The sequence below is a fragment of the Psammomys obesus genome, unplaced genomic scaffold (genome assembly GCF_907164565.1).
Source record: "Psammomys obesus unplaced genomic scaffold, mPsaObe1.curated_primary_1811, whole genome shotgun sequence".
NCBI lineage: Eukaryota > Metazoa > Chordata > Mammalia > Rodentia > Muridae > Psammomys > Psammomys obesus.
In genome coordinates this window covers 16,969,036-16,987,950 of record NW_026596039.1, presented here as the reverse complement: position 1 = coordinate 16,987,950, position 18,915 = coordinate 16,969,036, and the positions used below count along the sequence as shown (strand labels likewise).

The following is an 18,915-nucleotide window of genomic DNA, read 5'->3' as shown; positions in this document are numbered from 1 at the left end:
GGCACCAGGAGGTGGAAATGGAGCTGCTCAAGGATGGGGAGGAGCGGGGGGATCTGGGCGTACCTCAGACCTGGCCCTAGCCTGCCGGTGTGGCTCGCCTCCATCCCATTCTGCCCTCCGGTGTGCGCCGTGTGCAGCACACCAACCTGAGGGTTTGCACTGGGGTCTTACCATCCTCTTTCCCTCTCCCTGTGGCGCCCACGTTTCCTTTCTTTTCTTTTTGGTATGTTCTCCTAGGAACACTCCACCGCCAGCCTCCCAGCGCACACCTTTACCTTTGCCCTACTCCCAAGCCCCGCCTCTAACTTTCCGCTCTCCTCATTGGCTGCCCGGCCGTCCAATGGCCCGGCGGGAGGCGCGAGCCCGCAGTCTCGGCCCAGGGCGTCCGCCGGCGTCCTCGCGTCTCGCGAGCGTTTGCGTGTCTGGCGGCGGCGGCTCCCGCGCGCTCCGGGTCGCTGAGGCCGAGGGTACCGCTGGGCTGACTAGAGCAGAGAGAGACAATGTTTCGAGCAGCGGCTCCTGGGCGGCTCCGGCGGGCGGTGAGTCCCGGCAGGAAGGGCGGAGCAGGTGCCGTGCGAGCCGCAGCCTGCGGACCCTGTCAGGCGAAGGTCACGGGCTCCTTCCACCCCCGCAGAGCGGCGGTGCGGCGTCGGAGACCCGGGTCAAAGTTCAGGAGCCCCCGCCCTTGACCGCTTCCGGGTCGTCCCCAGCCCGGGGTTCCCACGGCCCCGGTCCTCGCGGGCCGCCGAGGGTCTTCTAGGGTCTGGCGCCCGGAGGGATCTGCGTCCCCAGTGCCGCCGCGGAGCCTCCCGGGAGTAGCTGGGAACGCGGGCGCCCCGCGGCTGCCCTGAACGCCCACTGGCCCGGGCAGGGCGGAGGGGGCGGCGTAGACGGCCTCTCCCGCGCCGCTGCCAGGGCTGAGCAGAGGGGCTGGGGCCAGCAGCCTGGGGTCCAGTCTTGACCTTCAGACGGATGGTTCAGTAGTCAGGGGACTGTTGGCAGTGCGAAGGTTTCGATGGCTTTTCTGTGGTGACAGAAGTTTACCACTCGTCTGTTTCCCGAGGACTTACAGAAAGGAGAAAAACAAAACAAAACATTTTTGTGAGTGCCATAAGGGAACAGCAGTTGGAGGCTGACCAGTTCCAAGTCAATAATTTAAGGAGTTTGTAGGTTTTTCTCATTTACATTTAGATTGCTAGAGAAACAGTATCATCAGCCCTGTGCTATAAATTATCCTGATGTCTTGCAACTTTTCTCCTATTTATTATTTTAGTGTCTTTTCCCCCAATCACTACTGGGATTTTTCTCTCTGGGACACACAAGCTTCTTGGAAGTTTGAACACTTTGTGCGTGTGTTGGGGGGGGGGGGTGTTACTGCTTTGCTCCATAAAATTTGCCGCTCCTTGTAAAAAATTAAAACACCTCGTTCCTAGTCTTTCTCCCACGAGATTTTTTTTTTTAACCCCCTTCCTTTAAGAGAGCCAATAAGCAACTGAAAACCATGTTTTTGGGAAAATTTCAAGCACTAGAAACTGACTTGAAGAGCTATGCAGTACTTGGAAGGCAATTTTGTGGATAAGTTTTATGCCTGGCATAACTGTGGTAAGGAGAATTTAGGATTTGGTAATTTTGTAGAGCTAATAGGAAAATTCACATAGCCAGTATTCATACATAGGCAACATTGCCAAACTTTTGTTGTGATTTGCCAAGAGTTCTGACCTTGGCCTATTTTAAAATTAGAGGTCAAACAGTACGGTACTGTCTCTGAAGTCATTAGTATTTTTAAGATTTGAATTGCAAGCACCAAACAAATGTTTGGAATACACTCAAATAGACACACAAAACATATATTTAGCTTTTTAAATTTTAAAATAGTTTCGAGTGTACAGAAAAGTGGCCAGAATAGTACAAAACTAAAACAAAAAACCCCAAACATTTCCCAGAACCCTTCCTCAAATTTCACCAGGTGTTAACAGTTGACACATTCCTCTTACCTCTCAGTGTACATACACATTGTTTTTCTAAACTATTCGTCCTAGACATACTCTTTAATTCTAAATGGTTCCCTAGGTATTTTACAAGGATGAGGCTATGGAACTGGCTCTGTAGTAGAGCCATGCCTTCTGTTAGATTCATAGTACAACAAAAACAGGCAAGTGAATCTCCAAGGATTTGAAGCACCCCCTCTAAGGTACCCCAGTTCCTCTGGTTTTCAGGCCGATTTAGTCTTTTTTAGAAAAGCTCCTCAGCCTTTCAACTTGGTTTTTACAACATTGGAATTTTATGGAGCACAGGACTTCTGTTTTGTAGACTGTTACCCAGGTATGTCAGGTGTGATTTATGCTCTCAGAACATTGTATTAGGAGGCACAGGACACTAGTTTGTCCATTAGTGAAGATCTTAACTTTAGTTACTTAGGTAAGAAGATGTTTGCCCTGTTTTCCCAGTGTTAAGTAAATATCCTTCTGTGTAATTTTAAACTAATTAGATAGATAGATAGAAGATAGAGTGGGGGCTATGTGAAGCCTCTGTTTCTCACAGATTTTTTTTTTAAGGTTTTATAAACTTTATTTATTTATTTATATAACATTCAGCCTGCATGTGATTTCTGGGAATTGAACTCAGTACCTTTAGGAAGAACAGCCAGTGTTCTTAACCTCTGAGCCATCTCTCCAGCTCCCTTCTCACAGATTTTTAAAAGAGATTTTATTTATCATGTATGCAATTTTCTGCCTGCATGTACGCCAGAAGATGACACCAAATCTCATTATAGATGGTTATGAGCCACCATATGGCTGCTGGGAATTGAACTCAGGACCTCTGGAACAGCAGCCAGTGCTCTTAACCAGAGATGGCTGCTGAGCCATCTCTCCATCCCTCTCACAGATTTTTACCTACTAGTTTTAGCACTTGATTTTTAATTGAGAAATAATACCATGATTTTTCTAATCCACGATTCCTTTGTTTATTACTTAGCATTCTATGCTAAGGAAAAAATTTCCCTTCTTGCCTATTTATATATTTATAGATCCAGGGATCCATGTTTAAAAGATCATTCTTACTACCCTTATTTTGTTACTCAAGTTCTTCCCATATTTATAAAGTGGGAACCAATTTAATCTGGCTATATAAATTATATAAATTTAGGATACTATACAGCCAAAATAGTTTATTTATCTCAAATCTTTGCCTTTTTTTTTTTTTTTACCCCCCATGGGTTCTGGGGATTCACACCCTGTTCCTCAAACTTCCTGGGCAAGCGCTTTATCCACTGAGTGCTCTCTCCAGCTTCTGCTCTAAATTAAAAAATCAAACAGGAACAAAACCTCTGTAGCTATGATTTCTTTGAAAAAACCCAAATACGTGTTTTTACTAATAACATATTTCCTATATAAGCCATTTTGGTTTCGGCTGATTGGTGTCACTAAGCAATGTCCTTTTGGAGAAGATCCTCAAAGTCATCCAAAATAAGGTGATTTTGTTTGTCTGTTTGCAATAAGATCTTGTCCCGACTTGGCTGGCCTGACACCCATGGTAATCCTCCTGTCTCTGCCTATTAGATATGTTAGGACACCTATCAGTGAAGGTAGTTTTGTGCCAAGTTATAGAGCTATATAGTCCACTCAGGAAAATAGTCAAGGATTTGCGGTTAGTTGGTGTTCTTGATGAGTTATTGTATGAACTGTTATTTGTTAATTTGTTTAAAACATTTTTGTAGATTAGTAAGAGCAAATAAAAAAAAATTTATGTAGTAAGTGAAGCAACACTTTAAGGTCATTTAAGTGTTCTTCCTTTGCTCACTGGCAGACAGGAAGACTGTCATGATTGAGAAGCTGTGAACTATTAAGGACAGGACATTTTTCAGAGCCCATTGCCCAGCATTGATGAATGATATTGAACTCTATGATTCACATGCAAATTTAAATTTTGTTTGAAAGAAGAGAGCCAATTTTGGTGTGATTCTGAAACAAAATTTATTGCATAAATGATTTCATTAAAATTATGCTACCTGCCAGTGTGTCTACTAAGAGTCTTGTCTGTTTTTAAAACGAAGTAAATCAGCTGTTTTTAATATTATAATCAATGTCATATGACATTTCTAGTCATGGTTAAAAGCTGCCATGTTTTATTACTAAAGAGGTTAAAGTAGTTTAAGTACATAAATGTAATATATGTTTTATTATGAGAAAATTATATTAAAATAGGGATAGGAGACTTTAATTATTATTTAATCCCTTTAAGTAGTATTTGGCAAGATTTTATAGCTCATTTCTGTTGTTTTCTGTTTGCTTTTTAGTTAAGAAGCAAAAGGTAATCAAATTTTAAATCGTTGTCCGTTCCCCTACCCCTCCATATCTGTACCCTATGTCCTATTCCACTTGCTTTCTTAAAGGTGATTAGGGGAGAAATAGGTTAGCATGCTTCTTACTACTTTATGAGTAGGTTTTAGGGGTAATAGATCATGCAGTTGCAGTAATGAGAACTGAAAAGCAAAAGCAGAGTTAGCAGTGTTGAATTTGAATAACAGAAGGACCAAGATGTGTTCTTTGGACTAACTAATCAAGAGTGTTTGTGCTGTGGTAGAGATGGAAGCCAGCTTGCTGTGAGTAAAGAAGAGAAAGAAGAGACATAGCAGGGAGATCTGTGGGTGTAATAAGCTTGGCTCTCAGAGGGCATAGGGACAGTGATGACCTGTTTGAACACTGCACTCAAGAAGTATGCTGCTTGAGAAGACCAATCATTATACAGGCTGACCTGAAGAAGAAAAAAAACACATTTTACTGTTTGGAACCAAATGTAGTTGGTATCTAGATAAATTCCCAAGAAGCATGGTGGGTTATCTATGTCAGTGACTTAGCAAGTTATGTACTAACTACCTAGGTATCCTTATATGTGTTTTGATGCTTGTGATGGCCAATTGGATTGTTAGTTTGAATGGATTAGGGAGCCCAGAGTGGTAACACAAGTCTTTAATTCCAGCACTTAGGAGGCAGAGGCATACAGATCTCCTGAGTTGGGGTCAGCCTTGTCTACATATTGAATTCCAGGCCATGGGGTTATATACTGAGACCCTTTTTAAAAACAAAACATGTGAGGCATTGATCAGGCATATCTTTGTGTCTGTCTCTTAATGTGTTCACAGAGTTGTTTAGCTGAAGCGGGAGCACCTGCCTTGAAAGCACAGCGTCCTTTGAGCCGAGGTTCTAAGTGGAAAAAACAGGGAAAAAGGAGAAAGCCACTTGAGCACCTGAAGTGGAAGGTTTTGGTTTCTTGGAAACTCAGTTGTGTCATGTGAATGAATGTGATTTTTGTTTTGGTCCCAAGTGTGGGATGTGGGAATGTTTTTAACCTGTGGAAAACTGTTCCCTCGGAAAATAGCCCCCGTGAGAGGTCATGTGATGTTTGTCAGCTGAAAGCTACCTAGCACAAGGGGCATGGTTTTGTGAGCTGCAAAACATCCTCATGTGGGCTTCTGAGAGGGGTTAAATGAAAGCCCACAGATGTGAAACAATGCTTTCTGCATCTCTATCTATGCTTTTGCATTACTACACTTTACAAGGGTTCCATTCTTCACTGGTCTTCACAGAGAGAAAAGCTCCAGAGTAAACTGCTCATGCTTTGGCGGAGTTTTGCCGCTTTGGTGGGCTCATGCCATTTGGGCAGAGTCTAGCTGCTTCTACTGAATGGTTCCTTGCTGATTCGGGTTGCTGCTGCTGCTTTGCTAGACTGCTGGTATCCTGACGACTGAGTTTGGTAATTCCCAAAGAATCCACCAACCTTTATCAGCAGGAAATAAAGAGCTCTATAACCCCTGGCCCTACTAATTTCCACCTAAGGTGTAGAGGGGAGGGTTGGAAGGGAGGTAAAGGTATTTAAAAACATTAAATAAAAATCTAAGCCTGCAAATACCAGCTTTCATTTCTCTCTTCTGCCCCAGGAACAAATCGTAGCAGCATGCTCCCAGTCCTGTGAATTCTGCCATCTTTCCCTGCCACAGTGAGCTCTGCCTTCTTAAGTCAGAGTCAGAGCAAGTCCTTCTTTCATGAAGTTGCTTCTTACTGGGTCACATCACTGAGAAGAGTTAATACAGTGATTAACTCTCAGATGATCCAGGAATTGTTGCTCTTTAGGTTCCAAATACTTTGGAAAACCTTTTCATTTAGTCTCTCAACATTCATTGAGTGCCTCTTATGTGCCAGGCACAGAAGCAGATACTGAATTCATGGGGGAAAGAAGATGGGGCCGAGTCCTTGCCTGTTTGGTGCATGTAGCCTGGAGAAGATACAGGCCAGGCACAGTAAGTGGCATCAGGGTAGGAAGAATAAATAGATGTTTAAATGGGGAGCATAAAATCCTTTGGGGGCCAGAGAAAGTCTAAAAGGGTATTTCATAGTCTTAACAAACTGAGGTTTGCTACGCTTCTTACTACACCATAATAAAAATGATGGTTTTCTCTAATGTTTTAGTACATTACTTGTGATACTGAGGATGTTAGGCAAGTGTTCTACCATAGAACTTTATACTCACCCTCTTTTATGTTTTATTTTGAGACAGGGTGTTACTTTGTAGCCCAGGCTGCCCTTGAACATGTGATCTTCCTATATTAGACTTATTAGGAGCTGAGATTTCAGGGCACTACCACCCAGCTAAGATTTTTTCTTAGACTAAAAATGGTGGCACATGCCTGTAATCCCAGCCCTCGAGGAGGCAGAGGCAGGTGGATCTCTGTGAGTTCAAGGCCAGCTTTGTCTATTAAGTGAGTCCAGGACAGCCAAAGCTACACAGAGAAACCCTGTCTCAAAAAACAAAAACAAGAAAGTAGACCATTGAGATGGCTCAGTGAGTAGAGCTGCTTGCCTTCAAGCCTGACAGCTGTAATTTGATGGGTCCCTGGGACCTACGTGGTGAAGAAAACTAATCCCCTTAGGTTATACTGTGACATCCACATGCTCACTGAGGTATACGTACACACAGAAAATAAATGCTTTTTTTTTTTTTTTAAACGGGCCACAGAGATGCCTCAGTTGGGTGAGAGCGCTGGACTCCCAGCCACCCACATGGTGGGCTCACAATCATCCATAACTCTAATTCTGGAGATGTGATGGATTCCTCTGAGCTCTGTGGTTTCTAGGAGGTGCACATAGACACATGCAGATAAAACATTCATACACGGAAATATCTAAAAAATGTTCGTTTTTTAAAGTTTTGTTTTAAATCAATCACCTTACCATTGCTTTGATTTTGTTCATGTGATGTGTGTTAACATGTTTTTATTTTTAGTATGGTGTTTCTGATGATGAAGTAGAAACAAATATCCATCATATCAATTTGAATATTTAAAACTATTTAAGGGGAAGGAGAAAAATGACAGTGGCTGCTGAGATTTGTCTTGGTCTGAGGGATCCATGGAGGCCCTGTGGGTGATATAGCAGCAGAAAAGGAGTCTGCAGGGCCAGCAATAACTAGTGTTATGTGGGGGGGAACTTATGAGAAGATGCCTTTAAAATGTGGACTCATGAAATCTGAAGGAAAGATAGCAAAAGAGGTGGGCACGGAGAATGACGAATCTATATCTTTTACTGCCATGTCTTAGCTAGCAGGTTACACGCATGAAGGTCGTTCCTGATGAGCAGTGGGGATTCCAGCCTGGGGAGATGTGCAGCTTCCTGGACATTGAGCAGTGAAACAGGTCATTGCTGCATGAGGCTGGCCCTAGGCCCACCAGCCAGTCGGGGCCTGTGCTGCTTGCCCTGCTGGAGATAGAAGGCATAGAGCAGCAATGCTGCCCACAGGCTACAAACAAAGGACGAGCCTGGCAAGCCTTGGGTTGCAGACGTTGATGGCAGAGAGGTGTGCAGCAGCCAGGACCTGCACAGAACCTGCCCCTAAAGCCCTATCTAGCTGCAGCATCACCCTGACTTTGGGCAACAGCAGAAAATTCAAGAGTCTAAGCAATGGTCCAATATTTATGGTGCTTCGGTAACCAGAATCCTTGAACCAGACCAACAACTCCTTGCAGTGAATATTTGCATGCAGAGCTGTCTGGACAAAATGAATGAATGAATGAATGATACCATGTGACATACTGCTGTTGGCAGTGCCACTATGATGAATGAATATTTGATGGAGAGGTGGGAAAGATAGAGGCATAGAGTGATGAGTGAGTGGTAGAGAGGCAGAACTAGAGAAGGCTGCAGGGGATAGGAAGACTAGAGGACACACAATGACGAAGGCTGACAGAGTGATGTGCAATAGCCTGGAGCTTGCACTCCAACTTGGCCACTGAACATGCTGCCCAGTTGCATGAAAGCCCTGGTTCTGAGCAGCAACAGGCTGACCAGGATGCAGAATGGTTCGTTTTCTGGATTGGACCTCTTCAAAAGACCTTTGGTCAGTGCTGTCCCTGGAGGTCACTTTGGTATCTGTAATCTGCTGCCTCAGGTTATGTTGAAGCTGGAGGTTTGTGTGCATGTTTTTTCTGAGATAGCTTTTCTCTGTGTAACAGCCCTGGTTGTCCTGGAACTCACTCTATAGGCCAGGCCTGTTTGCCTCTCTCTGCCTGTTGAGTACTGGGATTAAAGGTATGCACCACCATGCCAATGAGGCCATGGCTATGCTGCCACCTGAGGCCATGTTGATGTCGTTGGCCTGTACTGCTGCCATGGGCTGTGATGGTATCCATTGGCCCGTGTAGTGGCAGAGGGCCACGTTGATGTCCCTGGTCTATACTGCCACAGGAGACCATGCTGAGGTCAGTGACATCTGCTGACACCAGGGATGTCAGTGGTTGCGCTGTTCCCAGAAGCCATGTAGGAGCGCATGATCCATGCTCCCATAGTCTGTAAAAGTCAAGGAAGGCACTTTTGCCATGGTATTGATGACTGCAGACTCAGTTGAGAAAGAGGGACATAGACAGCTTCTGTGGCAAACTTCTCCCCCCCTAAAGTAACAGCCTCTACAGAAAGTCATCAAAGAGAACTCTGAAAAACTGATAAGGGTACTGAAGTCTAGCTCTGGAGAATTGATGGCTTCTGGTAGGGGTACAGGTAGGGAAGAACTGTGTTTTGTTATTTTTGCTTTTGTTCTTTGTTGTTATTGTTGATGGTTTGGTGTTCTGTTTTGTTTTGGAGACAGGGTTTCTCTGTGTAGCTTTGGCTGTCTCAGACTTGCCTTGAAGACCAGGCTGGCCTTGAACTCACAGAAATCTTCCTGCCTCTGCTTCCTGAATGCTGGGATTAAAGGCATGTGCCACCATGCCCAGCTCAAACTCAGTTTTCTTTAAGGGGTGGGCCACTGGGAGTTTGACCATATACCAGTGAGTATATGGGCACATAAATTGGTCCTTTTTCTTTTCTTTCTTTTTTTTTTTTTCTTTTGGTGAGCAGTCCCAAGGGTGGGGGCCAGACCTAGGAGGACTGGGAATTGAGAGGGCTTGGGGTTCATAATTTGAAATTCCCAAGTAATCAATATTATGGAAAAAAAAAGGGGGGGGGAAGGCTGTTTAAAAATCATGTGGAGTTGGGCATGGTGGCATACTCCTTTTAATCTCAGCACTTGGGAGGCAGAGTCAGGCAAACGTCTTGTAAGTTCAAGGCTAGCTTGGTCTTCATAGTGACGTACATGCAGAATAGCCAGAGAAACTTTCAAATAAATCAATAAGTAAATAAATAAGTAATAAAATGTGGATTCCTTGTAAAGTAATGTAGAACACACAGAAGAGGTCTTGGGACTTAGGGGAAAGTCCTAGAATACCTGGACATAGTCTAAAAAGGAGACTACAGCCCCTTGCTTTCATTTCCAGATCTCAGGGCTTAGGTCGTTGTTGGAGCTCCCCTGCATTCTGCTGCCTCTGCACAATAGTGCAGTTCAGTGTAACCTATTGCATAGTCCCACTCCTTGACTTCAGGGAGTTGTTCTCTAGAATCTTCCTCAATAAACTTCCTACCAAACCCAGACAAGGAAGGTACAGTGTTAGGTGGAAACATATTTAAACTGTGTACTAACCTACTGTGTTAGTTTCCTTACCTTTCGCTCTAGAATGGAACTAGCTATTTTTCAGTTATTCTCTGAGGCTCAGTGAACAGTGCTGGAGAATGGCTGACTTGGGCCTGAAATGACTCTTTAGAGGTCAATTTATACATTACAGTAGTAAAAAGGATGCTTTCTAATACTTAGAAATTTTGCAGTGTTTCTAAATATTAGAAAGTGTGTATGCGTGCATATGTGTGTGGTATGTGAGAAGGCGGTGCATGTCTGCTATGGCATCCACATGGTGGTCAGAGGATGATTGGAGTCAGTCCTCTCTTTCCACCTTTATGTGGGTTCTAAGGATTGAACTTAGGATGCCAAGCTCATGCTGCAGCAAGCACCACCTCACTGCCCCCGCCCCAGGAGAGGTTTGTTGGGGTCAGAGGACAGCTGTAGAGTTGGTTCCCTCTTTTAGTGTTACATGGGTTCCAGGGTTTGAAGTCAGGTAGCTAGGCCTTTCCCTGCTGATTCATCTCTAATTTTTTTTTTATCTCTCATCTTAAGATGTGTGTAAACATTCCTGACTTTAAGATGAATTCCTTTCTGAAGAAATTTAGTTGTAAAGTAGTTTATATGAATAGATATGTGAGTTGGCTGTAACATCTTATTCTTCAAAGCTTGCTGGTACTTGCAGTAATTCTAGTACCTGAGAAGCAGATTACAGGCCAGACCCTTACCTGATAAGAAAACCCACTCCAGCAAACATCTAGGAATTCCTAGAAATGTCCATCCTGCATTTAAGATCTTAGTCTTAAGCAGTGACCTTCAACTGTACTTGGAGATTTCCCCCTCATTCCTAGGATAATGAAGTACTCTTATTTTCCTTCTTGTGATAGGCCCATGCTAATGCATGGAAAATGAGGCATTGTACCATTACATGTAAATCAAGTTTTCCTGATCTCCTGACCCCAGCAAATCAAACACATTCACCCTTGTAATCCCTCCCACCGCCCAAGGTTTATAAATCCCTGATTTCAGACTGGCTGCATGATTCTATCAGCCTTTCACTATGGCCACCTGAGATTCCTCATTTATTCCCCACCAGGTTGAGTCTCACCGGGTCCGCCCTCCAGCCCTTTGGGCTGGGACTCGCCAGACCTGGGTCTCAGCTGCAAGCTGACCAATGCTCAGCACAGCCGCTTAACCAAGAGCTGTAACACTTTTGTATCACCACAGACTTTGGAACCCCCGAGTTTCCACTGCCACTGGTGATCTCATTCTAAAAGCTAAACACATTTCCACACCTCAGCTTAGCACATGGGCATCTCCCTAAAGTGCTCTAGCTGTCCTTGAGAGAATTGAACTGCCTCCCTCGTTCTCCATCCAAAAGCCAGCTCCAGGCCCTTGCTGAAGTCCATCAAACAGAAAAGGACAAGTCTTATTTTCCATGAAATCTTTGAGCATGGGGACTATTCTTGTTCACTTTTCTTTTTCTTCCTTGGTGTTTGAACCAAGGGACCATGGTGGGTGGCCATGAACTGTATCTTGGTGGTAGTTTGATAGTCTTTGCTAGGTAGGGCTAGGTTAGTATTAAACCCCCCCCTTTTAATTCAAAAGCATATTCAAACAGTTGAAACCCCAGCAAAAATTGCTGGTTAGTATCTTTAAAACTTTTGAAAATTACATCTTTTGGTGGAAGGTGCATGTATATGCCACAGTAGACACAGGGAGGTCAGAAGACAACTTGTAGGATCAGTGCCGCCTTTCCACCATGTGAACCTGGGGTGGAACTCAGGACCCGAGGCATAGGGTAAGTGCCTTTGCCAAGTGAGCCATCTCCAACCTTTCATGTCATCTTTTAAAAACAGGTTTCTATTTTTAGTTACTTTTATATTGAATGATTCTGCCTCCCCCCCCATCAATGGGAATCAACTTCAGTAACTGATTTTAAACCCATTATTTCTGAATATACTCATGTCTTAATACTCTTATTAGAAGTCTGGTATATAACTGAATGTACTTGGTGATAGAATTTGTCCAATTCCTGGCTTGACAGTTAATATATTGTATTTAAGGATTTTAAATTGAGCAGTTATTTATTGGACATAGTGGGGAAATTGTTTTGATACAAGTATTTTTCTAATGTTAAGAAATTTGCATTTTGAGCCAGGTGGTGGTGGCCCATGCTTTTAATTGCAGCACTCAGAAGGCAGATGCAGGAGGATCACTGAGTTAGAGGCTAGCCTGGTCAACCTGGTCTATCCTGGAGAGAGTTCCAGGATAGCCAGGGCTACACAGAGAAACCCTGTCTAGAAAAATCTAAAAAGGAAGGAAGGATGAGAGGAAAGAAGGAAAAAAAGGGAAGGAAGGAAGGAAGGAAGGAAGGAAGGAAGGAAGGGAAAAGAAAAAAAGAAAGAAAGAAAGAAAGAAAGAAAGAAAGAAAGAAAGAAAGAAAGAAAGAAAGAAAGAAAGAAAGAAAAAGTAAGTCTTAGGGGTTCTATTGCTGCAGTGAAACACCATGACCAAATAGAAAGTTGGGGAGGAAAGGATTTATTTGGCTTCTACTTCCATGGAAGGAAGTCAGGGCAGGAACTTAAACAGGGTAGGAACCTGGAGGCAGGACCTGATACAGAGGCCATGGAGTGTGTTGCTTATTGGCTTGCTTCATCTGCTTTGTTATTGAATCTAGGCCCACCAGCCCAGAGATGGATCCACTCACAATGGTCCCTCCTCCATCAATTGCTAATTAAGAAAATGCCTTACATCTGGAATTTTTTTTTTTTTTTTTTTTACAGCTGGATCTTATGACATAAGACTAGCTACCACAGAAACAAACTTGCATTTTGGGTTCTGTTAGGTATTGATATTTTAAATGTAGATACAGCTTAATTTATGTCATCAAGGAAGTATTTTATTAATACCCTTAAATAACTGAGCATTGCATTCCAAAGTGTTTTCTTTAAAGCCCATGTGCCTTGGTAAAAGTTACCTTGAAAGGCTAAATAAGAGTTACCTTGAAAGACTATACTAACATTGCTCTCTTTTTCTTTTAGGCTTCATTGCTCCGATTTCAGAGTACCTTGGTAATAGCTGAGCATGCAAATGACTCTCTAGCACCCATTACTCTAAATACCATCACTGCAGCTGGACGTCTTGGAGGGGAAGTGTCCTGCTTAGTAGCTGGAACCAAATGTGACAAGGTGAGAGATTTTTAAGGTCAGCCATAGCAAATATAATCTCCATCAAGAGACTGTGAAAGATGGCAACAGAGAATTATGCTGAGGACCCTAACCCAGACTGGGCTCTAATCCTCATTAAATGGCCAGTGGCATAACCTTTACTGTGTATGAATGAAGAACCAGAAGGTTTTTTCATGAAGCATTTTATATTTCAAAATGATTTGGAATGCTTGATTTAGTTCTGCTGGCACCATCCTGTGCCACCAGGTACCAAGTAGAATACAATATCTGAGTCCCCTTAGAGGTTAATAGCTGATCCCTTTTGATCTGATGAATATACTTGTTAATTGCTTCTAATTCAAGAAAGTGGGCAATCTGGGCAAAGTATCAGAGGTGCTAATATGTAATTGGTAGAAGAATTTAAATTCTTCCCGAATTACAACTGGTAGTAAAGGTTGGTTTTGTTGTGGTTGTTAAGTGACAGCGTTGGAAGCTAACTCTTGGGAAAGTTTATTCTGTAATGTGGTTTGCAGGATCTGTACCTTAGGCTGCTGAGTAGATAAGAGCTTTTTAAGACCACAGAGCTTTAGCTCCCAGTTCCCCTCCGACTTGTCGGGAGTTACTAAGCATGACTGGGAGCTTGGCCCTCATGCAGGAGTGAGTGTAGAGAGAAAATGTTTCTTTTTTAGCAGGTCATGTATTTTACTAAATTATTGATGTAGAGTAGGTGGTAATGCAAGTTCAGAATGCTTGTGTCACTTCTAATTCCTTGTATGAACTTGGTATTTAAAAGACTATATTCAGCAGGTTTGGGGTTATGTGGATTTCTTTTATCTCTTTTCTCTTGATGATTACTGAATCTTTTTTACTTAGTTTTTTTTTTTTGTGTTTGTTTTGTTTTTTTGTTTTGTTTTTGCCTGTTTGTTTTGCTTGGTTTTTTGAGACAGGGTTTCTCTGTGTAACCTTGGCTGTCCTGGAACTCACTCTGTAGACCAGACTGGCCTTACTCAGAGATCCATTTGCCTCTGCCTCCGAGGTGCTGGGATTACAGGTGTGTACCACCACCACCCAGCTGATTATTGGATTATTGAATCTTATACAGTTGCTGTTTACCACAATGTCTGGTGATAGGGTTAATTGTTTTGTTTGTTTGCTCAGTTTTCAAATATAAGCAGATATTAGATTTATTTAGTTTGCTGTGATTTTAACTAATTACTTTAACATACTTGATATTCAATCAGTTGCAGTCTTGTGTATGTCATGTTCTTATTTTTAAGAAAGATGTCTGATAGTGTAGCAGATTTTAATTTTCTATTGTTTTCTTTAGCTGTTAATCATAAACTGAGGGTGATTATTCTATTTAATACTGGAAGTTTTGACAGTTAAAAAAATTTTTCAATGAGAAATTCTGTTTTACTTTATATCCAAGCTGCTGTGTAGCAACTTTGGAATTAAGTGGGTTATTTTTTTTTTTCCTCTTTCTTTTTTTCTGATACAAAGAGGTTTATTTGAGAGCAGGGAGGGAGAGAGGAGTTAGGACCTGAGTAAGCCTTGAGGGTTGAGAGAGAAAGAGACAGGTAGAAACGGAGAGACAGAGCATGAGAGGAGAGAGAGAGGAATAAGTGAAAGCAAAAGAAAGCAGAAGAGGGTTTTTTTTTTGTTTTTTGTTTTTTTGTTTTTTTGTTTTTGTTTTTTTTTTTTTTGAGACAGGATTTCTTTGTGTATAGAGCCCTGGCCCTCGATGTCCTGGAACTCTGGATCAGGCTAGCCTTGAACTCAGAGTCTGCCTCCCAAATGCTGGGATCAAAGGCATGCATCACCATGCCTGACGAGTTAAGTTGGTTTCTTAATAGGAATTTTCTTTAAACTGGAGAGGCTAACACTGGTGCATCTCTGTAAGACAGTGTGGGTGTGCCGCCTATCTCCCAGCCGGCAGAGTATGCCCCGCGCCTCCTTTCAGAGGATACCGTGGAGCCTTTTAGTCTGTGGGAGAGGGTCGAAGGCTCAGCCTGCTGTGTCCACTCGTCAGTGAGTTAACAAATGGAAGACAGAATGGCAGAAGAGACTGATAAGCAGAAACCACTCATAGTAAAGTTACTTTAAAGAGAGAATGCTAATTGCTTTCTGTGTACAGAAAATCAGAGTAGTCAAAAGCTTTCTCAGAATCCTTTGATTCCAAACAGGAAAAATGAGAAGTTAAATAAGAAAACACTTTGCTTTGTTGTACATAAGTCTGTGTGTAGTCAGGAACTCCATGTTGAAAATGGGAAATATTTCTATTTCTTGGAGTTAGTTAGTCATACTCTCAGAAAATTATTGTCAAATCTGCTGACATTAGAAAAGTTCTGTCCTCATTTCTAACAGGTCCTGAGTCCAAAGTTTCATTGGCTTTGTTACTATAGATGAAGATCTCATCAGAGCTGTCCCTTCTTCCTCCTCTTCTCCCTTCTTTTTCTGTTTCTTTTTGGATTTGTGAGATGGATGTCATTCTATCCCAAGCTGGCCTAGCTTGTGATCCTACTACCTCATCCTCTCAAATGCTGGGGACCACATCCAGTTGTCATTTTTCTCTGTCGAAAATAATGTACTTAAGTTAGCATCAAGGAAAAAGCATAGTTTACAGCTTAGTTTAAGGAAAAGACTATGCTGATTTTGGTTCATCAATTAGTACTAAAATGTTTTATTTTTGTTTTATGCATATGAGTTTTGTCAGCATGTTTGTATAGCAATCAGGCATGCAGTGCCCTGGAGGCCAGAACAGGCTATTAGAACGCTTGGAGCCGGAGTTAGTTACAGATAGTTTTGTGAGCTGCCATGGAGATGCTGAGAACTGAACCCAGGTCACCTTTGAGAGCAGTAAGTGCTGCTAAGCCATCTTTCTTGCCCATTTTTTTTTTTTGTTTTGTTTTTTTAATTCAGAATATTTTAGTGGGACTAATTAGGTGAGTCAGTTCATAGTAAAATCAGTTGATTTGCAATTTTCTTTGATAAAGAATTTTTAAGAAAAGGCTGGAGAGATAGCTCAGTGTTTAAGCATAGAGACTGCTCTTGCTAAGGACCCAGGTTTGATGTCCAACACCCATGTTGACAGCTTACATCTGTCTATAGTTTCAGTTCTAGGGCATCTTACACCTTAACTCTTGTGCACATATATGCCCTCCCCATATACATAATTTAAAAAAAAATTAAATGTTTATTTAAAAAAAAGAATAATTTTAAAAAAACCTACTATGGTGACACGTGTTTGTAATTCTATTGTTCTGGAGACCGAGGGTTGAAGATTGCTGCAAGATCAAGCCAGCCCGGGCTACATAGTGAATACCAGGCCAGCCAGGGCTGGTAGCAAGGCCCTTTTGGGGAAAAAGAATGCAAAACAAGATCAAAATAAAAAAGCAGTATTTTTATTATTTTTTAAAAAATTATTCTTGTTGGCTGTGCTAGCTACTTTTATGTCAACTTGACAGTTGTCATCAGAGAGAAGGGAGCCTCAATTGAGAAAATGCCTCCATAAGAAAGTCTGTAGAGCATTTTCTTATTTAGTGATTGATCGGGGAAGGGGAGGGAAGGGGAGGGAGAGGAACTGGGTCAGGTGTGGGCTTTTGAAACCTCAAATCCACCCTGACACCCCTTCTCAACAAGGACACACCCCCTAATCCTTTCACATAGTTCATCAACTAGGGACTGTGAGCCTGTTGGGGGGCATTCACCATCTCAGAACAAACAAAAATAATGTTTATACTTGGCCATTAAGACTTTATGCTTGGTCAGCATTTACCAGTGCTTCAGTGTTTCTCTTAGTGGATGCTTAGACCCTTTTCTCTCTGTCACAGGTGGCACAGGACCTCTGTAAAGTAGCTGGCGTAGCAAAGGTTTTGGTGGCTCAGCATGATGTGTACAAAGGCCTCCTTCCAGGTGAGGTATTGGGAAATGTAGTACCTGCTCTGCTGGAATATATGATTATGAAAATAGCATGAGATGCCTTTACCAAATGTGTTTCGTTCTCAGAGGAGCTGACGCCATTGATTTTGGAAACTCAGAAGCAGTTCAGTTACACACACATCTGTGCTGGGGCATCTGCGTTTGGAAAGGTGAGAAGTGGAGTCGGACCTCACTCCTCGAACAGGATGGGCTTTCCTGAGCCAGGAATGCGAAAGTCTTTGTTGAGCTAGCCAGCCCTGATTTAGTCATAGTAAGGGGATACTGCTAAGATTTATTCTCTCAAGATTTTATCAAATTTGCTGTTTAAATGTCATTTTCAGATTTTCAGATTTTGTCACAGAGATAAGTATTCTTTCAGGATTTTATTATAATTTATTGACCTGCCACTTCCAGGTTTTCTAATTTGGACCAGATAAAATTATTGTTAAACTATTGTTAAATTGAATTCTCTATATGTGTGTACATTGTTTAGTTACCTTTTTGTTTTTTTGAGACAGGGCTTCTCTGTGTAGTCCTGGCTGGCCTGAAACTCACTCAATAGACCAGGCTGCCCTCAAACACCTGCCTCAGCTGCCTCTGCTTTAATCCCCAAGTGCTGGGATTAAAGGTGTGTGCCATCACCTCCCAGTTTAGTTACTCATCCTAAAAGATGATTTACTTGGATGGCTGATGGACATAATAGAGAATCTAGGTCTGTATACTGTAGGGGATTTGGGAAAGACTGATGTGGTTAGGACATCCTTAAAGAGGGCTGTAGTCTGATCATGCGCACGCACTGATAAAATACCCTGACAAAAGCAACTCTAAGGGAGAAAAGGTCTATTCAATTTAAAATTTCAAGGTACATCTATCATGACAGGGAGTCACAGTGTCAGGGAGTTGAGACAACAGATCATATTATGTCCACAGTCAAGCGCAGATAGAGATGAATGGATGAATGATTACTTGTGCTCAAACCTTCTTTACACTACGTAGTTCAAGAACCAACCCAGGGAATGGGTCTTGCTCACAGTGGGCTTCCTCTTCCCACAGCAATTACTGTAACAGAGAAAAGTCCTTTCCAGGCATGCCCACTGACGGGCCCCAAGTGGTTCTACATTGTGTCAAGTTGACAGTTAAATAACCATCACAGATGAGTAGTGATCTATATCAAGTAAACATTAAAAAAAAAAGTTAGCAGGAGGGAAGGACAGAGGGGACAGGGGTATACCTCAGAGGTGGTGTTTGCTCAGCATGCGTGGGATCCCAGGAATTTAACTCTCAGTTCCCTTTTCTTTTATTCTGTTTTGTTTCATTAAAAAACAAAATGTGTATGGGTGTCTTGCCTATGTGTATGTCTGAATTTCTTGTGGGCATAATGCCCTCAAAGGACAAAAGAAGCTATCAGATCCCTGGGACTAGAGTTACAGACACTTGTGATAGTTTGAATAAGAATGATCCCTATAAGGATTAGGAGGTTGGCTTTGATGAAGGAGGTGTGTCACTGCAGGAGCACTTTGAGGTTTCAGAAAGCCCACACCATGCCAGTTACTGTTCTCTGCCTTGTGCTTGTAGATGACGATGTGAGCTCTCAGCTCCTGCTCCAGCACCATGCTGACCAGCTGCGATCATGCTACCAGCTGTAGTAGTCATGGACTCTAACCCCCTGGAACCATGACTCCCAAATCAAATGCTTTCTCTTTTTTCTTTATTTATTACAATTTATTCACTTTGTATCCCAGCTGTAGCCCTCTCCCTCTGTCTCCTCCCAGTACTACTAAGCTCCCTTCTTCCATCCCTCCCCTTCCTTCCTTCCTTCCTTCCTTCCTTCCTTCCTTCCTTCCTTCCT

The 18,915-nt window shown here is 42.5% G+C and overlaps 1 protein-coding gene across 2 annotated transcripts in view; it reads left to right on the top strand.

Moving 5' to 3' along the window:
* The first annotated feature begins 373 nt into the window (after nucleotides 1–373).
* Nucleotides 374–18,915, top strand: part of Etfa (electron transfer flavoprotein subunit alpha) — a 62,544-nt gene continuing 44,002 nt past the window's right edge. The window contains exons 1-5 of one of the 2 annotated variants that reach the window (XM_055621863.1): nucleotides 5,593–5,754; nucleotides 6,201–6,298; nucleotides 13,023–13,169; nucleotides 16,979–17,060; nucleotides 17,154–17,236. In XM_055621863.1, the coding sequence (XP_055477838.1) occupies nucleotides 6,224–6,298; nucleotides 13,023–13,169; nucleotides 16,979–17,060; nucleotides 17,154–17,236 (387 nt within the window). In that variant the 5' untranslated portion in view covers nucleotides 5,593–5,754; nucleotides 6,201–6,223. Of the gene's footprint in view, nucleotides 540–5,592; nucleotides 5,755–6,200; nucleotides 6,299–13,022; nucleotides 13,170–16,978; nucleotides 17,061–17,153; nucleotides 17,237–18,915 lie in introns of those variants that run through there. The other variant, XM_055621864.1, reaches the window with a different exon arrangement.